Source organism: Myripristis murdjan, chromosome 7, assembly GCF_902150065.1.
Source record: "Myripristis murdjan chromosome 7, fMyrMur1.1, whole genome shotgun sequence".
Taxonomy (NCBI): domain Eukaryota; kingdom Metazoa; phylum Chordata; class Actinopteri; order Holocentriformes; family Holocentridae; genus Myripristis; species Myripristis murdjan.
Genome location: NC_043986.1, coordinates 23,187,315 through 23,202,194, shown reverse-complemented (window position 1 = coordinate 23,202,194; position 14,880 = coordinate 23,187,315). Strand labels below are relative to the sequence as shown.

General features: G+C 42.0%; 2 protein-coding genes across 3 annotated transcripts in view; both read left to right on the top strand.

Moving 5' to 3' along the window:
• dgkaa (diacylglycerol kinase, alpha a) overlaps positions 1–3,684 on the top strand; it is a 37,776-nt gene extending 34,092 nt beyond the window's left edge. Inside the window, exon 25 of the transcript XR_003928457.1 lies at positions 3,629–3,684. The gene's annotated coding sequence lies outside the window, so the exon portion shown is untranslated. The remainder of the gene's footprint in view (positions 1–3,628) is intronic.
• A 6,508-nt stretch (positions 3,685–10,192) lies between these two features.
• nr4a1 (nuclear receptor subfamily 4, group A, member 1) lies at positions 10,193–14,591 on the top strand. 2 transcript variants are annotated; one of them, XM_030055498.1, is made up of 7 exons: positions 10,193–10,302; positions 11,119–11,909; positions 12,058–12,187; positions 12,334–12,497; positions 12,648–12,850; positions 13,027–13,205; positions 14,055–14,590. In XM_030055498.1, exons 2-7 carry the CDS (start codon positions 11,121–11,123, stop codon positions 14,309–14,311), a joined length of 1,722 nt encoding a protein of 573 aa, XP_029911358.1. In that variant the 5' UTR covers positions 10,193–10,302; positions 11,119–11,120; the 3' UTR covers positions 14,312–14,590. The 2 variants fall into 2 exon arrangements, with proteins under 2 accessions (XP_029911358.1, XP_029911359.1); XM_030055499.1 differs by having other exon boundaries at positions 10,214–10,302; positions 11,142–11,909; positions 14,055–14,591.
• Positions 14,592–14,880: the final 289 nt, after the last annotated feature.

The following is a 14,880-nucleotide window of genomic DNA, read 5'->3' as shown; positions in this document are numbered from 1 at the left end:
AGATTTGCGTCTCGATTTGCAATCAGCTGCTATTGTAATTGGGGAGTTGGGGGTCTGTTATATAATACCCACCCAGCAGTTGTGAGTGTGAGGACAGTGTGTCTGCACAGACAAAGAGAAAGTCGTCCGATACAATGGCAGGAAGTGACAAAGGGTTTTGTCTAACATGCTCACAGTCGGAAAGTTTTCCCAGATATTACAACGACTGGGATGTTTCCCTTAGATTATTCGCAAAAGCCATCACTTCTCCCTGCGTTCTTAAAAATAATACAATACTGTGTAACCACCGGTGTCAACAGCAATGTAGGCTGACATGTAAGCTGACATCAGTGGTTTGGTTGAAGCAGGAGAAACAGAAGGGCGACAGAAACTTCTTCCTGTCTGCAAATAAAGGAAGTGGTTTGGGATCATGCTGTTCTGGGACGTCAAACTTCTTTTTTTTTTCCAGGGGGGTTGTTGAACAAATACAAAAAAAAAAACATGAGCACACTGAGCAGTACAGGAGACAAGAGTACAGTACATTGTCCAAATCCTCCCAGCGTTTCAGAGCAAATGAACTCAGGCTGGCAGAGTTGGAGCTCAGATGTGGGCAGGCGGGCAGGCTGAGGAGCGGGAGCGTCTGGGCTTCAGGAATGCTGTGAGCTCCAGTGTTTGTCCAAGAGGAGAGAGGATGTTGACTCACCAGGGCTTTTCAAGAGCCAGCTCCCGGAAAGCAGAGAGGATGGAGCCCAGAGATACTGTACTGTGTTCCCAGAAAACATTATGATTGCAATGAACTGACACTGTTTGATGATCTTGGAAATAATCCCCCCTCCGTGGTATCAGTGATCTTCCATGGAAGACCTGAGACGGATATGAGGTTGACAGTGGCCTTACCTCGGCATGAGGTCCAATCATATCAGCCTGTGACTATAGTATTTCTACAACATGTGGACACGTACTCAATGAGGCCAGGCCAGGCCCTCTGTGTCACCCACAGCTCGACCAAGAGTCCCTAACTGAGTCACATACGCTGATGATGACGTTACATACCTCAAGATGAAAGTATTGAAATTATTTGAAGGCAAAGGTGGCACCATGATCATGCTTCTGAAACGGTGGGTGAGCAAATGATTGTGATCTGATATTACCAAAATTAACTGAACGACATCAAGAGACTTTGGAAATGAGGAAGTTTGCGTGTCTGTCTCGTCACGCCGTGGTTTCTGGGCTGCTGTCACTGTTTTTCCGTTTGGTTTCAGATCCTATGATCGCATGTGTTCACCTCTCAGCAAAGTCTGGCAGATTATCTCAGCAAATCTGAATGTAATGCTGCCTTTCTCTTCATATTCATAACTCCTGTCTTTCTGCTTGCTGCTGTCTTTTTTTAGTTTTAAATATGTTTGTCTTTGTGCCTTTAGTGCTGTCTGCTGCCATTCACACGTCCCTCCACCTCTCCATTTCTGATTTGACGTCAGATTCATCCTTTCATCAGTTCGTCAGTATCATCAGATGTCATCAGCCTCCAGTGTGTGGACTCCATGGGAGGATTTTAATTTGCTGCTGCTCGGGCCGGATGCACCTCAATCTGAAAATCTCTCCATAGAGCCAAAAACTTTATAATCAAAGACTTATCATCTCTTATCTGTCTTAACTGTCTTTCTCCATTCCTTTGTCTTTCCTGAGTGACTAAGTGTGAATTAATTTCAGAGTCATTTACGATTAAGAGACTTTTCCTGTTAGACTACACACTAGAGATACCCAAAGTCGATGGTTGATGATCCTAAAGGATACGTGCAGAAGAAACTGCAATGCCTGGGTTTCCCTTTAACCCTTTGAATCCAAGCAGCCCATGGATAGTAGAGCTTTTATTCAGTTTTTTTTTCACCATCTGAACATAATTCACCTTAGTTCCTTTTTATTCTTCATTTTTGGGGTGAATTATTTTGTAATTTGCTTGTAATTTAATTTAAGTATACAATCATAATCATAATCATTATCATAATCATTACAATTACAATTACTATTACTATTACTATTTCCCGGTCATTCTTTTTCTTTCTTTTTTTTTTTCTAATTTTGCTTTTATTGTCCTGTATTTTTTAAACAAAATTTCAGGTCTTTTCAAGTATTTTTGCTTTTTTTTTCTAGCTAATATGTCATAGTGTCAGTGGATCAAAGGGGAGACAAGTTCCTGCTATTGTGGCCACTGCCAGTCATGGTGTGTTTAGCATGTTAGTTACAGCAGGACAAATGGTTGGGATATATACTTTTTGAAAGAAATCAACTGACTTGAGCCTCCCTGCTGTACACTTTCACTCTGACAAGGAAGCAGTGTCTTAAACATCTGTGTACCTTTAATTGTCGTAAAGGTTTCTGATGCGTCATTTGGTCACCATGCATTTCTCTGTTTAGTGTGAGTGTAATTTATTGGGCTGAATTTAGCACTAAAACAGATGGTGACTGTACTCTGCATGCTGATGAGACTGGGGAATTCACTGTGATTTGAACAGAGACCAAGCATAAGCACAATGGGGCAAAGCTGTTATCCATTTCCAGCTGAATGGCATCTGTGGTTGTTATGGCTGACATTTCCATTCCACTCTCTACAAATTCTTCTATCTCTGTCTAATGCTGACAACTGAGGCTTTTGTATTGTTTGGGGATTTACTTGCATCAATGCAATCAACTCTGGTACACACACACACACTCACTCTCTCCCTCTCTTTATAAAGTTCCCTACGTCCTCCTAAACATCAGCTATTGACCTTGAACAGGTCCAGGAAACTTTGAGACAATAACAGTGCTATTTCATCCATGAGCTGTATCTGGAAAAACAAGGGGAAATTCATTGAAGAAAAAAAAGCAATGAGATGAAAAGGGGCCAAAGTCAGCCAAGAGCCAACATGTGTGAGTCACTGATGGCGACTGTCCCAGACCTGGAGAGGAATCAAAACAAAAGCACACCACCAGCCTGTGGCAGCCGTGCAGGCCAGCGAGGAGCTGCTGGTTCGGGGTTTGCTGGAGGTGCTCAGCTGCCTCCCCTTTCCTGGCCTGGACAAGTGTTTGGGCCTCTCATAGCGCTTCCTGACTCTTTTCCTGTGGGACCTTGGGAAAGTTGCCAGTAAGATTTCCCCACCCTGGTCCACACCTCTGCTTTTGAGACAGCAGCGACGACCACAGCTTCTCGCAATATGGACCTCGAATATGTCAAAGGAAGGGTTGTGAAGCTGAGGTGTGAGTGGTGGACGATTACGCAGAAGCTGAGGTGTGTGTGCAACATATAGCTGCTGTTAGGGTTTCGCATTTATAACTGTCTGGGCTCTCTAAACTGAGAAATTGCACAAGGGTAGTGCTCCTCACTGTAAAATTGCATGCTAATTATTTGTCCTTTAGATTACAAAACACCATGGCACGAATGTTTTCCAAAAGTATAAACTGTTCAAGGAAATGATTCTCCAATTTCATAAGAACATATCACTCTCTGACTGCGACCTCTTTGTTTTTCTCTAATTGTTTTCTCATGTGATGGACTGTAACTATCTGTGATTCAAGTCCACAAGTGTCTATTGTAGTCGAGTGACATCAACAAATCTATTCCTACGAAATAAACCACTTCTGCTCGTTCACATGTACTGCCTGTGCCCAGTGTGTGTGTGTGTGTGTGTGTGTGTGTGTGTGTGTGTGTGTGTGTGTGTGTGTGGCCTGGTGCATGTGGGCAGTCGGTGAGGGAGGAATGTGTGAGTGGGACGCCTCAAAGGGGACATTCTTGTGACCCGCAAACCAGCGACAGAAAAGATTTTGTGTCCTTGGGTGACCAAAGACAAGCTTGAAGACAGAAGACACAGTTTGTGATGAATGGGCAGCTGAGGCTTGCGTCACTTTCATGAATGCAATCTCTGTGGAAGGCAAGTTAGTGCTCAACTTTGACATCCAAACACTGGAGTTCATCTTAAATATATTGTGGAAATCACACGGGTATTGTTGATGCACCGCTGCTGTAAATTCAATCAATCCACCTCAGCGGAGATGACAAAATTTTGTCATGAGAGATCATGCTGAAACACATTAAACTCTCTATTTTGACGATGTAATATTTCCAGCTTCATTTTCTCTCTGTCCTCTAACTGAGCAAGTTAGAGCCACTGGGCGCTTTGTCAACCCAGTCGGTCATGTTGTGATGCTGCCCTCTAGTGGTGTATGGGTCCACTAACTTGTGCGATAAGTGTGCACACTCTCAAGGGTTTCCATATTATGTCACTGAGTAGTGAGGGTGCAGTGGGAGAGTTCACTCAGTTCATTGGTGTCACACAGCCGTACTGACTGTGACATCAAGCCAGCCTTTTCACATTTTAGATTATACTAAAATACTTTCTGTTTCTCCTAGATCTTTATTTTTCTCTATATCTTTATATTTTATATTTTACGTATTTTATCTTGTATATTTATAACACACCCAGCACAGTCTGGAAGTCTGCCAGAAAAGAATTTCACTGTATGTTGTACAAGGAGGCCACACATGTGACAATTTAAACTCTTGAATCTTGAATTTGAAGAAGGTATGATCATGATCATATGTTTATTTTATTTATTTATGTATTGTTTGGTGTATATGTACATCCAGTAATTTCCCACCCATGATGGCCAATGCCAATAGCAATCTGCAGTTTTGTAAAACTCATAGTCCAAAAGTAAGTACAGAATAGGCTCAGCTTTACAGACAAGCCACTCTGATGATAATTAAGTGTTTTTTTTTTTTTTTGTTTGTTTTTTGTTTTTAAATCAAAACACCATGTTGGTTTTATTATATTGCTCGTTTGACAGCCACATTAAGTGACACACTGCTAGAAAAAAGCCCCAGTTTCACAATTAGTCAAATACTGGCAGAAAAATTAACCTTGAATAGAAACCTGAATGAATAAAAAAAAATAAATAAAAAAAAAATCAGTTTTTAAGTTCAAATTCTATAGACAGAAATGAGCGCTCAGATCCTTTTTGGTCGCATGTAGCGATGGTCTTTGATTCAGGCACAGAGGCTTTTACAAGTTAGACAAGACTTGTGAACGGTCACAGGAAATCCACAGCCAGTATTAGCAACTAGTGATGGAGTAACAAGTCTTATATTAATTGCCTTTGGCACCTTCTCAAAGTCCCAGCAGCCTCGGCCTGAAATCCAACACATGGTGGCACATTGGTGTTAAGGGGCATACCGTCAGACTATTAGCAGCAGCTAATATGTGGAGACTAGCTGTCCACTGTCACAAATAAATGTTTGATTTATGTTGGATTCAGCTCAAGCTTCACTTGTTTGCTTTTCTAAAGGGTTTGAGAGGTGAGGTGTCACTCAGAGAATTGGTTTAGCAGCACGTCACCAGATCAATAAGTTCCTTTCCTCTCACACACTGTCTCACAAATACATCAAATGCAAAGTTACCTCAATAATAAATTCAAGTTTGACAATGTCAGCCTCAGGTGATTTTCATGTAAATGTGCAGCAGCGTGACTGAGCCTGACATGAGACAGTTGTGGAGGAAAACACTGATATAAACAATCCTAATCAAGTGGAAAGTCAACAGCACAAGTTTGACTTTATAAGACTTTATAATTTTATAAGGCTGCCAATATTATGAGAGGAGAAGCTTCGGGCCTGTTAGAGCAGGAAAGTGCAGAGTCTTAGGCCTCAGTAATAGCTTAATCAAATTAAATCAAATCACATCAATAAGCAAATCAAATCTTGTGTGCAAATGCAATTCAAAGCACTTTACAAAATAAAACAGGAGAGAGAGGAAAAAGAGGTAATAAAAACTCATGATTTAAAAGATATAAAAACAGTTAATAAAATAATTAAGATGTAAGTAAAAAGCTAGATACAATCATACAGTAATAATAACAACACTAAAACAGCCCTTAGATAAAAGCCAGTCTAAACAGGTGAGTTTTAGGATTCTTGAAAACATTATCTGATGATGCATTTCTCAGGTGCTCTGGCAGGCCGGTCCAGACATGGGGCCCAGAAACACTCCAAGCTGCCTGGCCTCAGGTCTTGGCCCTCGTCTTTGGAAAAAATAAAAAACTCAAAAACTTGTCAGACAAATATTCAGGGCCATTTAGAGATCTATACACTAATAAAATCATCTTAAAATCCACTCTAAAATGTACAGCTAGCCAGGGAAGATAGAGTCAAAGACTTACACCTAAGTATGATCTTTTGTTTTTAAATAAATCTGTTTCAATAAAAGAAAACACTAGAAATAAAATGCCAATTAACCCCATTATCACTTTGTATTTATTTATGAATATACTTTATAATATGATAGAGAGAGAGAGAGAGAGAGAGAGAGAGAGAGAGAGAGAGAGAGAGATGAGAGAGGAGAGAGACATTGCACAGACACTGAACAATAGTACTCAAAAAATATCAACAGTCAAAGCGAGAAATACTTATCTTTAGAAAAATATAACTGAACAAGTAATATAATTGCAGTAACTCAATACAAAAAAATGTAAGAAAAAACCTTGGCTTACCCTATTTTTGTTTTTTTGATAAATATAATATATGTGTGCGTTTATGTGATGCACCTGTGATCTGATTGTGAGATGAAAGTCCGGTGTGTCTGCATGTGTTGAGATGACAGTGAGGCTCTCCTGGCTCTGTGGTGCTGCACTGGTGAGATCAGTGTTTTATTGTTATTCTTATTAGTAATAGTTTAATTCAGGAAAAAAAATTAAATAGCCAGTCTCCATATGAATAATTTCCCTCCGAGGGCAGACATGTCAGCTCTGTCACTGGGTAGCTGCAGCCTCAGTCAGCCATTAGCTCATTTTGTATTGAGGCTATTTCTGACTGACCATCGGTGCATGAAAATATTAAGATGCCAGTTGAGGAATTATAAATTGTCATGCAAACTCAGCCCTATTTCAGAGGTCAGTATTGGTATGAACAGCAGCAGGTGATTGGCATCAGAGCAAAAGCACGTGGTTAACATGAGCACTAATAGGCCATAGTCCATATATCATGTGCCATATGGCATACTCCCACATTGCACCAGCAGATGGAGCATGCACAGAATATATTTTCTCATGGCTGCAAACGGTAGCAAAAGTTGAGAAGTTTGATGTGACTGATTGTGCATGGCTGTAGAGGTGAAGCGGCACATGCCACTTGTTCCTGTGTAAAAGTCTTTTATGATAAATTGTTCTACATGGACGTGTAAGCTGGCATCATCGCAAATGTCACAGGGATCCTGTGATTACATGCAATAATGAGTTACAGAAACGGATATATAAATAGAAAAGAACATTATGACTGTGGAGAGGGAGGGGAGGGTTATAGTCATAATATATGAGATCTATATTTAAAATGTTTCAAGTATTTACTTGTGATTCCTGTTTTCATTTGATCCTGGAAAATGGAACCTGATAAGGACAGTGGTGACTTAATCCTGCTGGAGGAATGTGCGGGTGATATAAAGCTCTCTAGCAACAGTTCATGTGTCCCATCCAGGGGGGAAAAAAACAAGCCACAATAGTCACGTTTTGGCCTTGAGTATGACAGCAACTCAAACTACGTGAGTTTCATTCATTTTCTTTTCTTTTCTTTTTTCTTTTTTTTTTTTTTTTGTTTGTTTGGGCAAAATATTTCCTTGCTGTGTTGACATCCGACACTGAAGTATGACAAGTCAAAGAGAGAAAATATCACCCCAGTTTCAGATTGTAACGTTTCTGGGAATGTTGATGTGCCTCTTTCCTAACAGAAAAATAATTCACACACACACACACACACACACACACACACACACACACACACACACACACATATATATATATATATATATATATATATGTTACTTATAGGTAACTTATATACTTTACATCAATACAAAATATGTGGGATAAAAATGATGAGCAGGGTAGAATAGGTTTATACTGATGCACCAAAACTTGTCTGTGTGAGAGGTATTAATGATAATATATACATGTATAAATGTGTGTACAATGGATACATGTATATCTTCCTAATTATCTAGTAAATGTGACTATAAGACTATAGTGAGTATAAAATCATATATGATGCACCACATTGATTAAATGTCATACTTTTACTCTGCTTTGATAATTTGATCTGAGGCCTGTTCATCTGCTGGACAGTGTATGTGTGTGTGTGTGTGTGTGTGTGTGTGTGTGTGTACGTGTACGTGTGTACGTGTGCAGCGAGTGCATTGCCCTGTTAGGAGTCCACAGCGGTGTGTTCCCTCACGTCTCCTTGCAGATTTGACATTGGATGTTAATCTGTTGAAACCAAATCAGAAGTGAGCACAAACGTGTTTGGAGCAAAGAACAACCAGATTTCTCTACAAGGACAAACAGCTGCTCAACACAAATATAGCTCTCTGGAGGAGCAACAGGTGGGGGGCGGAGCTGTGGGCACGTACACATGTGGTAATACATAACATGTGCATGTGTGTGTGTGTGTGTGTGTGTGTGTGTGTGTGTGTGTGTGTTCATGTGTTTATGTGTGATAGAGGCATTCATGTCCACCTTTTTGCATATCATGAGGTACATAACTGTCACATCAGCACTCATGCTTGGTATAAATAGAGAATATGACAATACAACATGTACAGTATGTTCAATGCTTTATAAATAACCATTACAACAGAACATTTAGAAGTGTTAGCTCCAGAAAGGGGCCCAAATTCCTGTTTCCCTTTTGTTCGTTCACCACTTTACATGACTTGAAGCACTTTCTACTTCATTTTTCACCCACATCCAAATAAAGGATCCTGTTGATGTCACAACATTACCAACATTTTTGGCTTGTTCCACATTTCAGATCAGCCAGAGGACTGACTGGAGGTGGCATGACATCACATGTGTCCAGCCATTCACAGAAAAACCCTCAATGGGAGGGTGACTGGTTTCCACCACACACACAAACGGCAAAGGGGTAGCTCAGGGGCCCAAACACGGTTCAAGAATTTCTTCTGGAAGCTCATGGCAACTGTGTAACCTGATCTGTCCATTCAAGAAGAGCGCAAGCCTGAACAAACAGCAATTAAAAGGTATCGCACTGCTGCCATCATCCACTAACAGTTGGGCTGTGCCAGTGTAATGGGGAATTGCAAATTTCAACTCGTTACCCTGTCAAACAGCATGACCTGCTCCCGTGACGCCTAATGAGTATGCAAACTTAGACCTGTGCAGCGGCCTGCTTCCTCCTTTGCACCAGCTTGTGAATAACTCTTCCTCCCGTGGGGTCATGGTGTTATGAACACTGTTCAGGGGCAGCAAGCGCATCATTAGTGAGCCTCTGACAAGTTCAACACATGGAAGAATCCAACCCTCCTCTGGGAGAGACACACTCCAGACTCCTGCAGTGATACTTGTCAGCCTGAGAGGTGCAACATGTGTCCACTTCAGAATCGCACTAACTCTTTTTTTTTTTTTTTTTTTTTACTTTGTTGCATTACAGTTTTTGACTCATCCATTAAGCCTATAAGAAGATACTCTAGAGAGCCTATCAGTGATTTAAACCCATCCCAGCTGACCTCCAGCCTCAGTACACACAGGTTAGGATAGAGAAATGTGGCATTTCAAAAGTAAATAAGCTTCCTCCGCTCATTCAAAATAAGATCAATGACATTAAAGGCATAAAATGAATAAAAAATATTGCAGAAACAATACCAAAAATGGTATAACCGCTGTTGGTGTAGGCCTATTATAGTATATGACTATTCTAGCATTTTATCAGCATATAGACAACTGTGTACAGTGAAATCTATGCACAGGATAACTTAAACAAACGTGTAAATATAACAAAAGATTTTTTTTAAAACGGTATATGTTTACTTTGTTTAAGTTTTGCTGTATAAGTAAATAGCGTTGCAGCAGGCGGATTATTGTGTTCAAATATATCAAAAACTGATCGTCTGTCTGCGCACTCAGCTTGTCTCGCAGCGTATGAGAGCATGGGCGTGTGTGTGTGTGTGTGTGTGTGTGTGTGTGTGTGTGTGCGTGTGTGTATCGGGAAGACAATGCTGCGGTTCTTTGGTCGATGCGCGTCAACGGAATCCCAGAGTGCGTCATCCAACGACTATTCTGTCGAAGTAGCGCTGTGATTGGCCAGAGGCTGGAAATCTCCCCGCCCCCCGGGCTGCCTTGTATGGAAACATGGCTCCCACGTCATGGGTACAATAAAACTAATACTATAAATGTCTTCTGGAGATGTGAGCAGACGGACTGCACCTCAGCTGGAAAACACTGGAGATGAGAAACTATTACTTGTGGATTATAGACAGTGACAAATCTTTGTAAAGGGCTTAACAGGTAAGCAACATCTAAAACAAATATTCCTTTTAATACAGTCGGAATGTATGAGGATCCATTTCTTAGCGATTGTTCTTTCTATTATTGTTTAGAGGCAGTCATATTGATACTAGAGCAGATACTGAAGAGATGGTGATTTTGGGGCCATAAAAACAGTTTAGGTTAGTTAGAGAGAAACAGCCCGCTTGAGGAAAGCGCACAGTTGAATGAAGTTGCGCATCTACAGGTGATCCGTTCACAGCTGTACGTGTGACTACGTGCACTAGCTGCTGTCATATCCTCTGCTGTGATTAAAAACTAAACAAAATCGGTTTGCAGCAGCAAAACGTTATTTTCGATAACATGTACCCTGTTGTTGGTTTGTGTTAAGAATAGTAAAAAACAGTACGATTGATAATAAGCGTTTATTTTATACTATTAAGTGTGAAGCTTAAAATATTACAAAACAACCTTGCTTTTATTGTAGTTTACTCCAATGTTGCTTTTCCATATGGGGCATGTGCACCTGATGCTGGCCTACCGCCGCTGTCTGAAATCCAACCCCCATACTTTCTAGGCATGTGTAGCACACTCTATATATACTAAATGGTACATCATAAAATGCAGCCAAGACTGCTGATGTCTTTAAGAACAGACAGCTTTCTAGGTTTGCTCAGAAAATTAAGGATGCTACTTTTGTATTTTGTCTTCTTTTGAGATTTGAAGGCAATTTCAAATTCTGATGATTAACCCAAAAACTTAAAGAAAACCAAATGTGGTTGATTGGGTTTTTGTAATAGCCAGTATGATTCATTACATCTTCTTCACCTGATGCAGACATGACCTGTGTGCACCCCCAGCATGGATCTCAGCCCTATGAAAACAGCGTGTGCAGCTCAGAGTTTCAGAGTGTGGACTTTGCCTCCAGGTTGGCCATGGATATGAGCAGCCAGCGGGACCATCTCTCCGCCCCATCCCTGCCGAGCATCAACTCCCTGGTGGGCACTTACATGGGTGACTTTGATGCCTATTCGTGCCAGGTCACTGCAGGCCCTGCCCACGTCCCCCCATCATCGGGCCAGGAGTCCCCCTTCAAGCCGGACGACTTCCAGGTTTATGGCTGCTACCCTGGGACCTTCACACTGAGCTACCTGGATGAGGCCCTGTCCTCTGGGGGCTCAGATTACTTTGGCAGCCCCACATCGGCCCCCTCGCCGTCAACCCCTGGGCTTCAAAGTCAGCCCACCTCAGCTTGGGATTCAGCTTTTGGTCCCTACTCTCCCACTCCAGGATACTGGGCAGCAGAGAAGCCGTCAGTGCCACATCAGCCCTCTTTCTTCACCTTTGGTTCAGCGTCTGTGGATGATATGTCACCTCTGGGTCAACCCCACTTACCAGAGCAGGACCCTTTCACGTTGACCCAACCCCACCCGGCGGCGCTCGCCTTTCCTCCCTTGGCGTTGGAGCAAGCAGGTACCCTAGATGGAGCCGACCAGCTGGACGACAGCCTGTCATCCAAATCCAAAAGCCCCAGTGGAAATGAGGGGCGCTGTGCTGTGTGTGGAGACAATGCCTCCTGTCAGCATTATGGGGTTCGCACCTGTGAAGGATGCAAAGGGTTCTTCAAGGTAATCACCGCCATCCTGTCCCTGAAGCCAATTTTTCTATGAAAAATTAAAGTACTTACTCAATTTAAAAAAAGTCAGTGGTCTAATGCAGTCTTTCCTTGAAGGAGATGGTTTTTGAATAATTGGTTTTCCTTTTCTGATTTTGCAGCGCACAGTACAAAAAAATTCCAAATACGTTTGCCTTGCCAACAAGGACTGTCCCGTGGACAAGCGACGGCGGAACCGTTGCCAGTTCTGCCGTTTCCAGAAGTGCCTAGCTGTAGGCATGGTGAAGGAAGGTAATCCCAGTAGATCATTTTCAATATTAAATTTCACTGATGAAACAGTTTTGATTTAAGCTGACAAATGTGATGTGAAATCACAATTTTTTCAAAATTTGTGATTTCTCTCGGTGAATGTTACCTACATGCTTCTGTCCCTCCAGTTGTAAGGACAGATAGCCTCAAAGGTCGAAGAGGTCGCCTACCTTCGAAGCCTAAAGTCATCCAGGACTTGACAACCACCGTGTCACCAGTGAGCCTGATCGCTTCTCTTGTGAGGGCGCACATCGACTCAAACCCAGGCATCGGGAAACTGGATTACTCTAAGGTGGGGACAAATAAAAACCCAGCTTTATTTTGATTTTTTTCCCCATTTTATTGGTTTGTTATAAGTAGACTTAAAAGGAAAACAATTTGATTATCTCTAAAGAGAAACATAAGTCATCTGCCTGAACTCATGTGTCATTTGTAATCTCAGTATCAGGACACAGTTGTCAGCCTGTCAGAGAAAGAGGACGCCAGCGACATAAAGCAGTTCTACGATCTGCTCACAGCCTCCATGGAGGTGATCAGGAAGTGGGCTGAGAGCATCCCGGGTTTCTCTGACTTCTGCCCAGAGGACCAGGAGCTGCTGCTGGAGTCGGCATTTGTTGAGCTCTTCATCCTCCGGCTTGCATACCGGTGAGAATGACTTACTACAAAACTCTGCAATGGATTTGGCATTGGCAACATACAACGTTTTAATTCCACATAGCTGAGTTTCATAATATACAACTTGCAATCAACACAGTACACCGCGATACCTTTAATAAGCCCAACAACTTATGTTGCTGTTTTTTTTTTCATTGTTGTTGAAGGTCTAATCCAGAGACAGACAAGCTGATTTTCTGCAATGGGGTCGTGCTTCACAAGACGCAGTGTGTCCGAGGCTTTGGAGACTGGATCGACTCCATCATGGAGTTTTCTCAAAGCCTCCATCGCATGAAACTGGATGTGTCCTCCTTCTCCTGCCTCACAACCCTGGTCATAATCACTGGTGAGAGCTGCACTAACAACTCTGCTCACTATCAGCACACAACACACCATCTGAACTTAACTTATTCAGTTCACATTCAGCTGGTGCAATGGCTTGCTCAAGCAGTTTCACTTGGATCATTGGTGCTGACAAATTATGAGACAGATATACAATACAGGATGGACACAATGGTTGAAGGACAAAACATAAAAACCTCACATATAGTGCAAGCAAGATACAGATGACTGTAGACTCAACATAAAATACATTGAAAGCTAACAGCACTGACACAGCTGGTGGGGCGTCCAGCGGTGTCCTGTAGTTGTGGACTAAAGTTGTGTTTTTAGAAGGATCTTCCAAATATAGAGTTGCACGGTTGTTCACACTGAATAAAAACAAAATCAATGAACAATCCTAAAACACTTAAAGGAATACTCTAACATTTGAGCAAAATACCCCTTTCCCAGCTTACCCTGACTGAGACAAGATGTTTAACACCATGTACGTCCAGTGGTTTGGTTCCAATGGGTAGCATTTCATGTTAGCTGAGCATAAAGACTTGAAGTCTATGGGAGTCATTAGCCTAGCTCTGTCAAAGTGAAAAAATAAATCTTACAGCAACTCTAAACCACTCGAGGTACAGAGGTCAAAATGGTATCAAACATCTTATGTCAGTCTGGGTAAGTAGAGAAAAGGGTATTTTGGTTGCAGTATTCCTTAACTAAATTTGACTTCAAACCAAGTTTGAAGTCAGTTTGAGTGATTTGTATTACTAGCTTAAAGCTGTAGATAAAAACGATGACAGCAAAATGCATGCTCTGCTCCATCCTGTCTCCTTGGACCTGAAGTGTATCTTCCTTTCCTCCGTAGACCGCCATGGTCTTAAGGAGCCGAAACGTGTGGAGGACATGCAGAACCAGCTCATCACCTGCCTCAAAGATCACGTCTCTGGCTGCGCCTCTGACTCCTCGAGGCCCAATTATTTGTCCAGACTACTTGGGAAGCTGCCTGAGCTAAGGACACTGTGCACACAAGGCCTCCAGCGCATCTTTTACCTTAAATTGGAAGATCTTGTTCCCCCACCGCCAATAGTGGACAAAATTTTCATGGATACGCTTCCGTTTTGAGAGGGTGAGATTGATCATCTGTGATGTTTATAGGACAATCAAGAGAACAGACTGAACACTCACATGTCAAGTGGTAAAAAATGATGCAAGAGGCTACGAAGAATAAGAATCCTAGAAAGGATCATACAGCATTCTCCTCTAAATGTGTATGAGGAAACCAGTGTGTGTGCGTGTGTGTGTGTGTGTGTGTGTGTGTGCGCGCGCGCGCGTGTGCGTGTGTGGGTGGGTGGGAGGGTCCATGCACATTGCAAAAGAGACATTTCTAAGGTCAGTTTCGTTGAGATGGGTGTAAAGGCAGAACAGATTACAACTAGAAGAGTGATCTCTGCCAGGTGTATCCCCCTTTCTCTGAGCACCAGAGAGGGGAAAGAACAGCTCAGGAGTCAGCACTCCACAGCAGTATTAAACATGTTTTTCAAAGGGTTTGAATCATGAGAGTCCCTTGATCATACAGATCATAACTCTGCACAAAAATATTAGGCTGATAGGCCCAGTAATATACAAGATTAGCTGCAGACAGATACACAGACAAACACACACGACCAAACCCATTATGCCCTCCAGGCTGC

Coding starts and splice junctions, on each gene's coding strand:
- nr4a1 (XM_030055498.1), top strand. CDS start 11,121: ATGACCTGTGTGCACCCCCAGCATGGATCTCAGCCCTATGAAAACAGC. Junction 11,910..12,057: donor GATGCAAAGGGTTCTTCAAG/GTAATCACCGCC, acceptor CTGATTTTGCAG/CGCACAGTACAAAAAAATTC. Junction 12,498..12,647: donor GGAAACTGGATTACTCTAAG/GTGGGGACAAAT, acceptor TTGTAATCTCAG/TATCAGGACACAGTTGTCAG.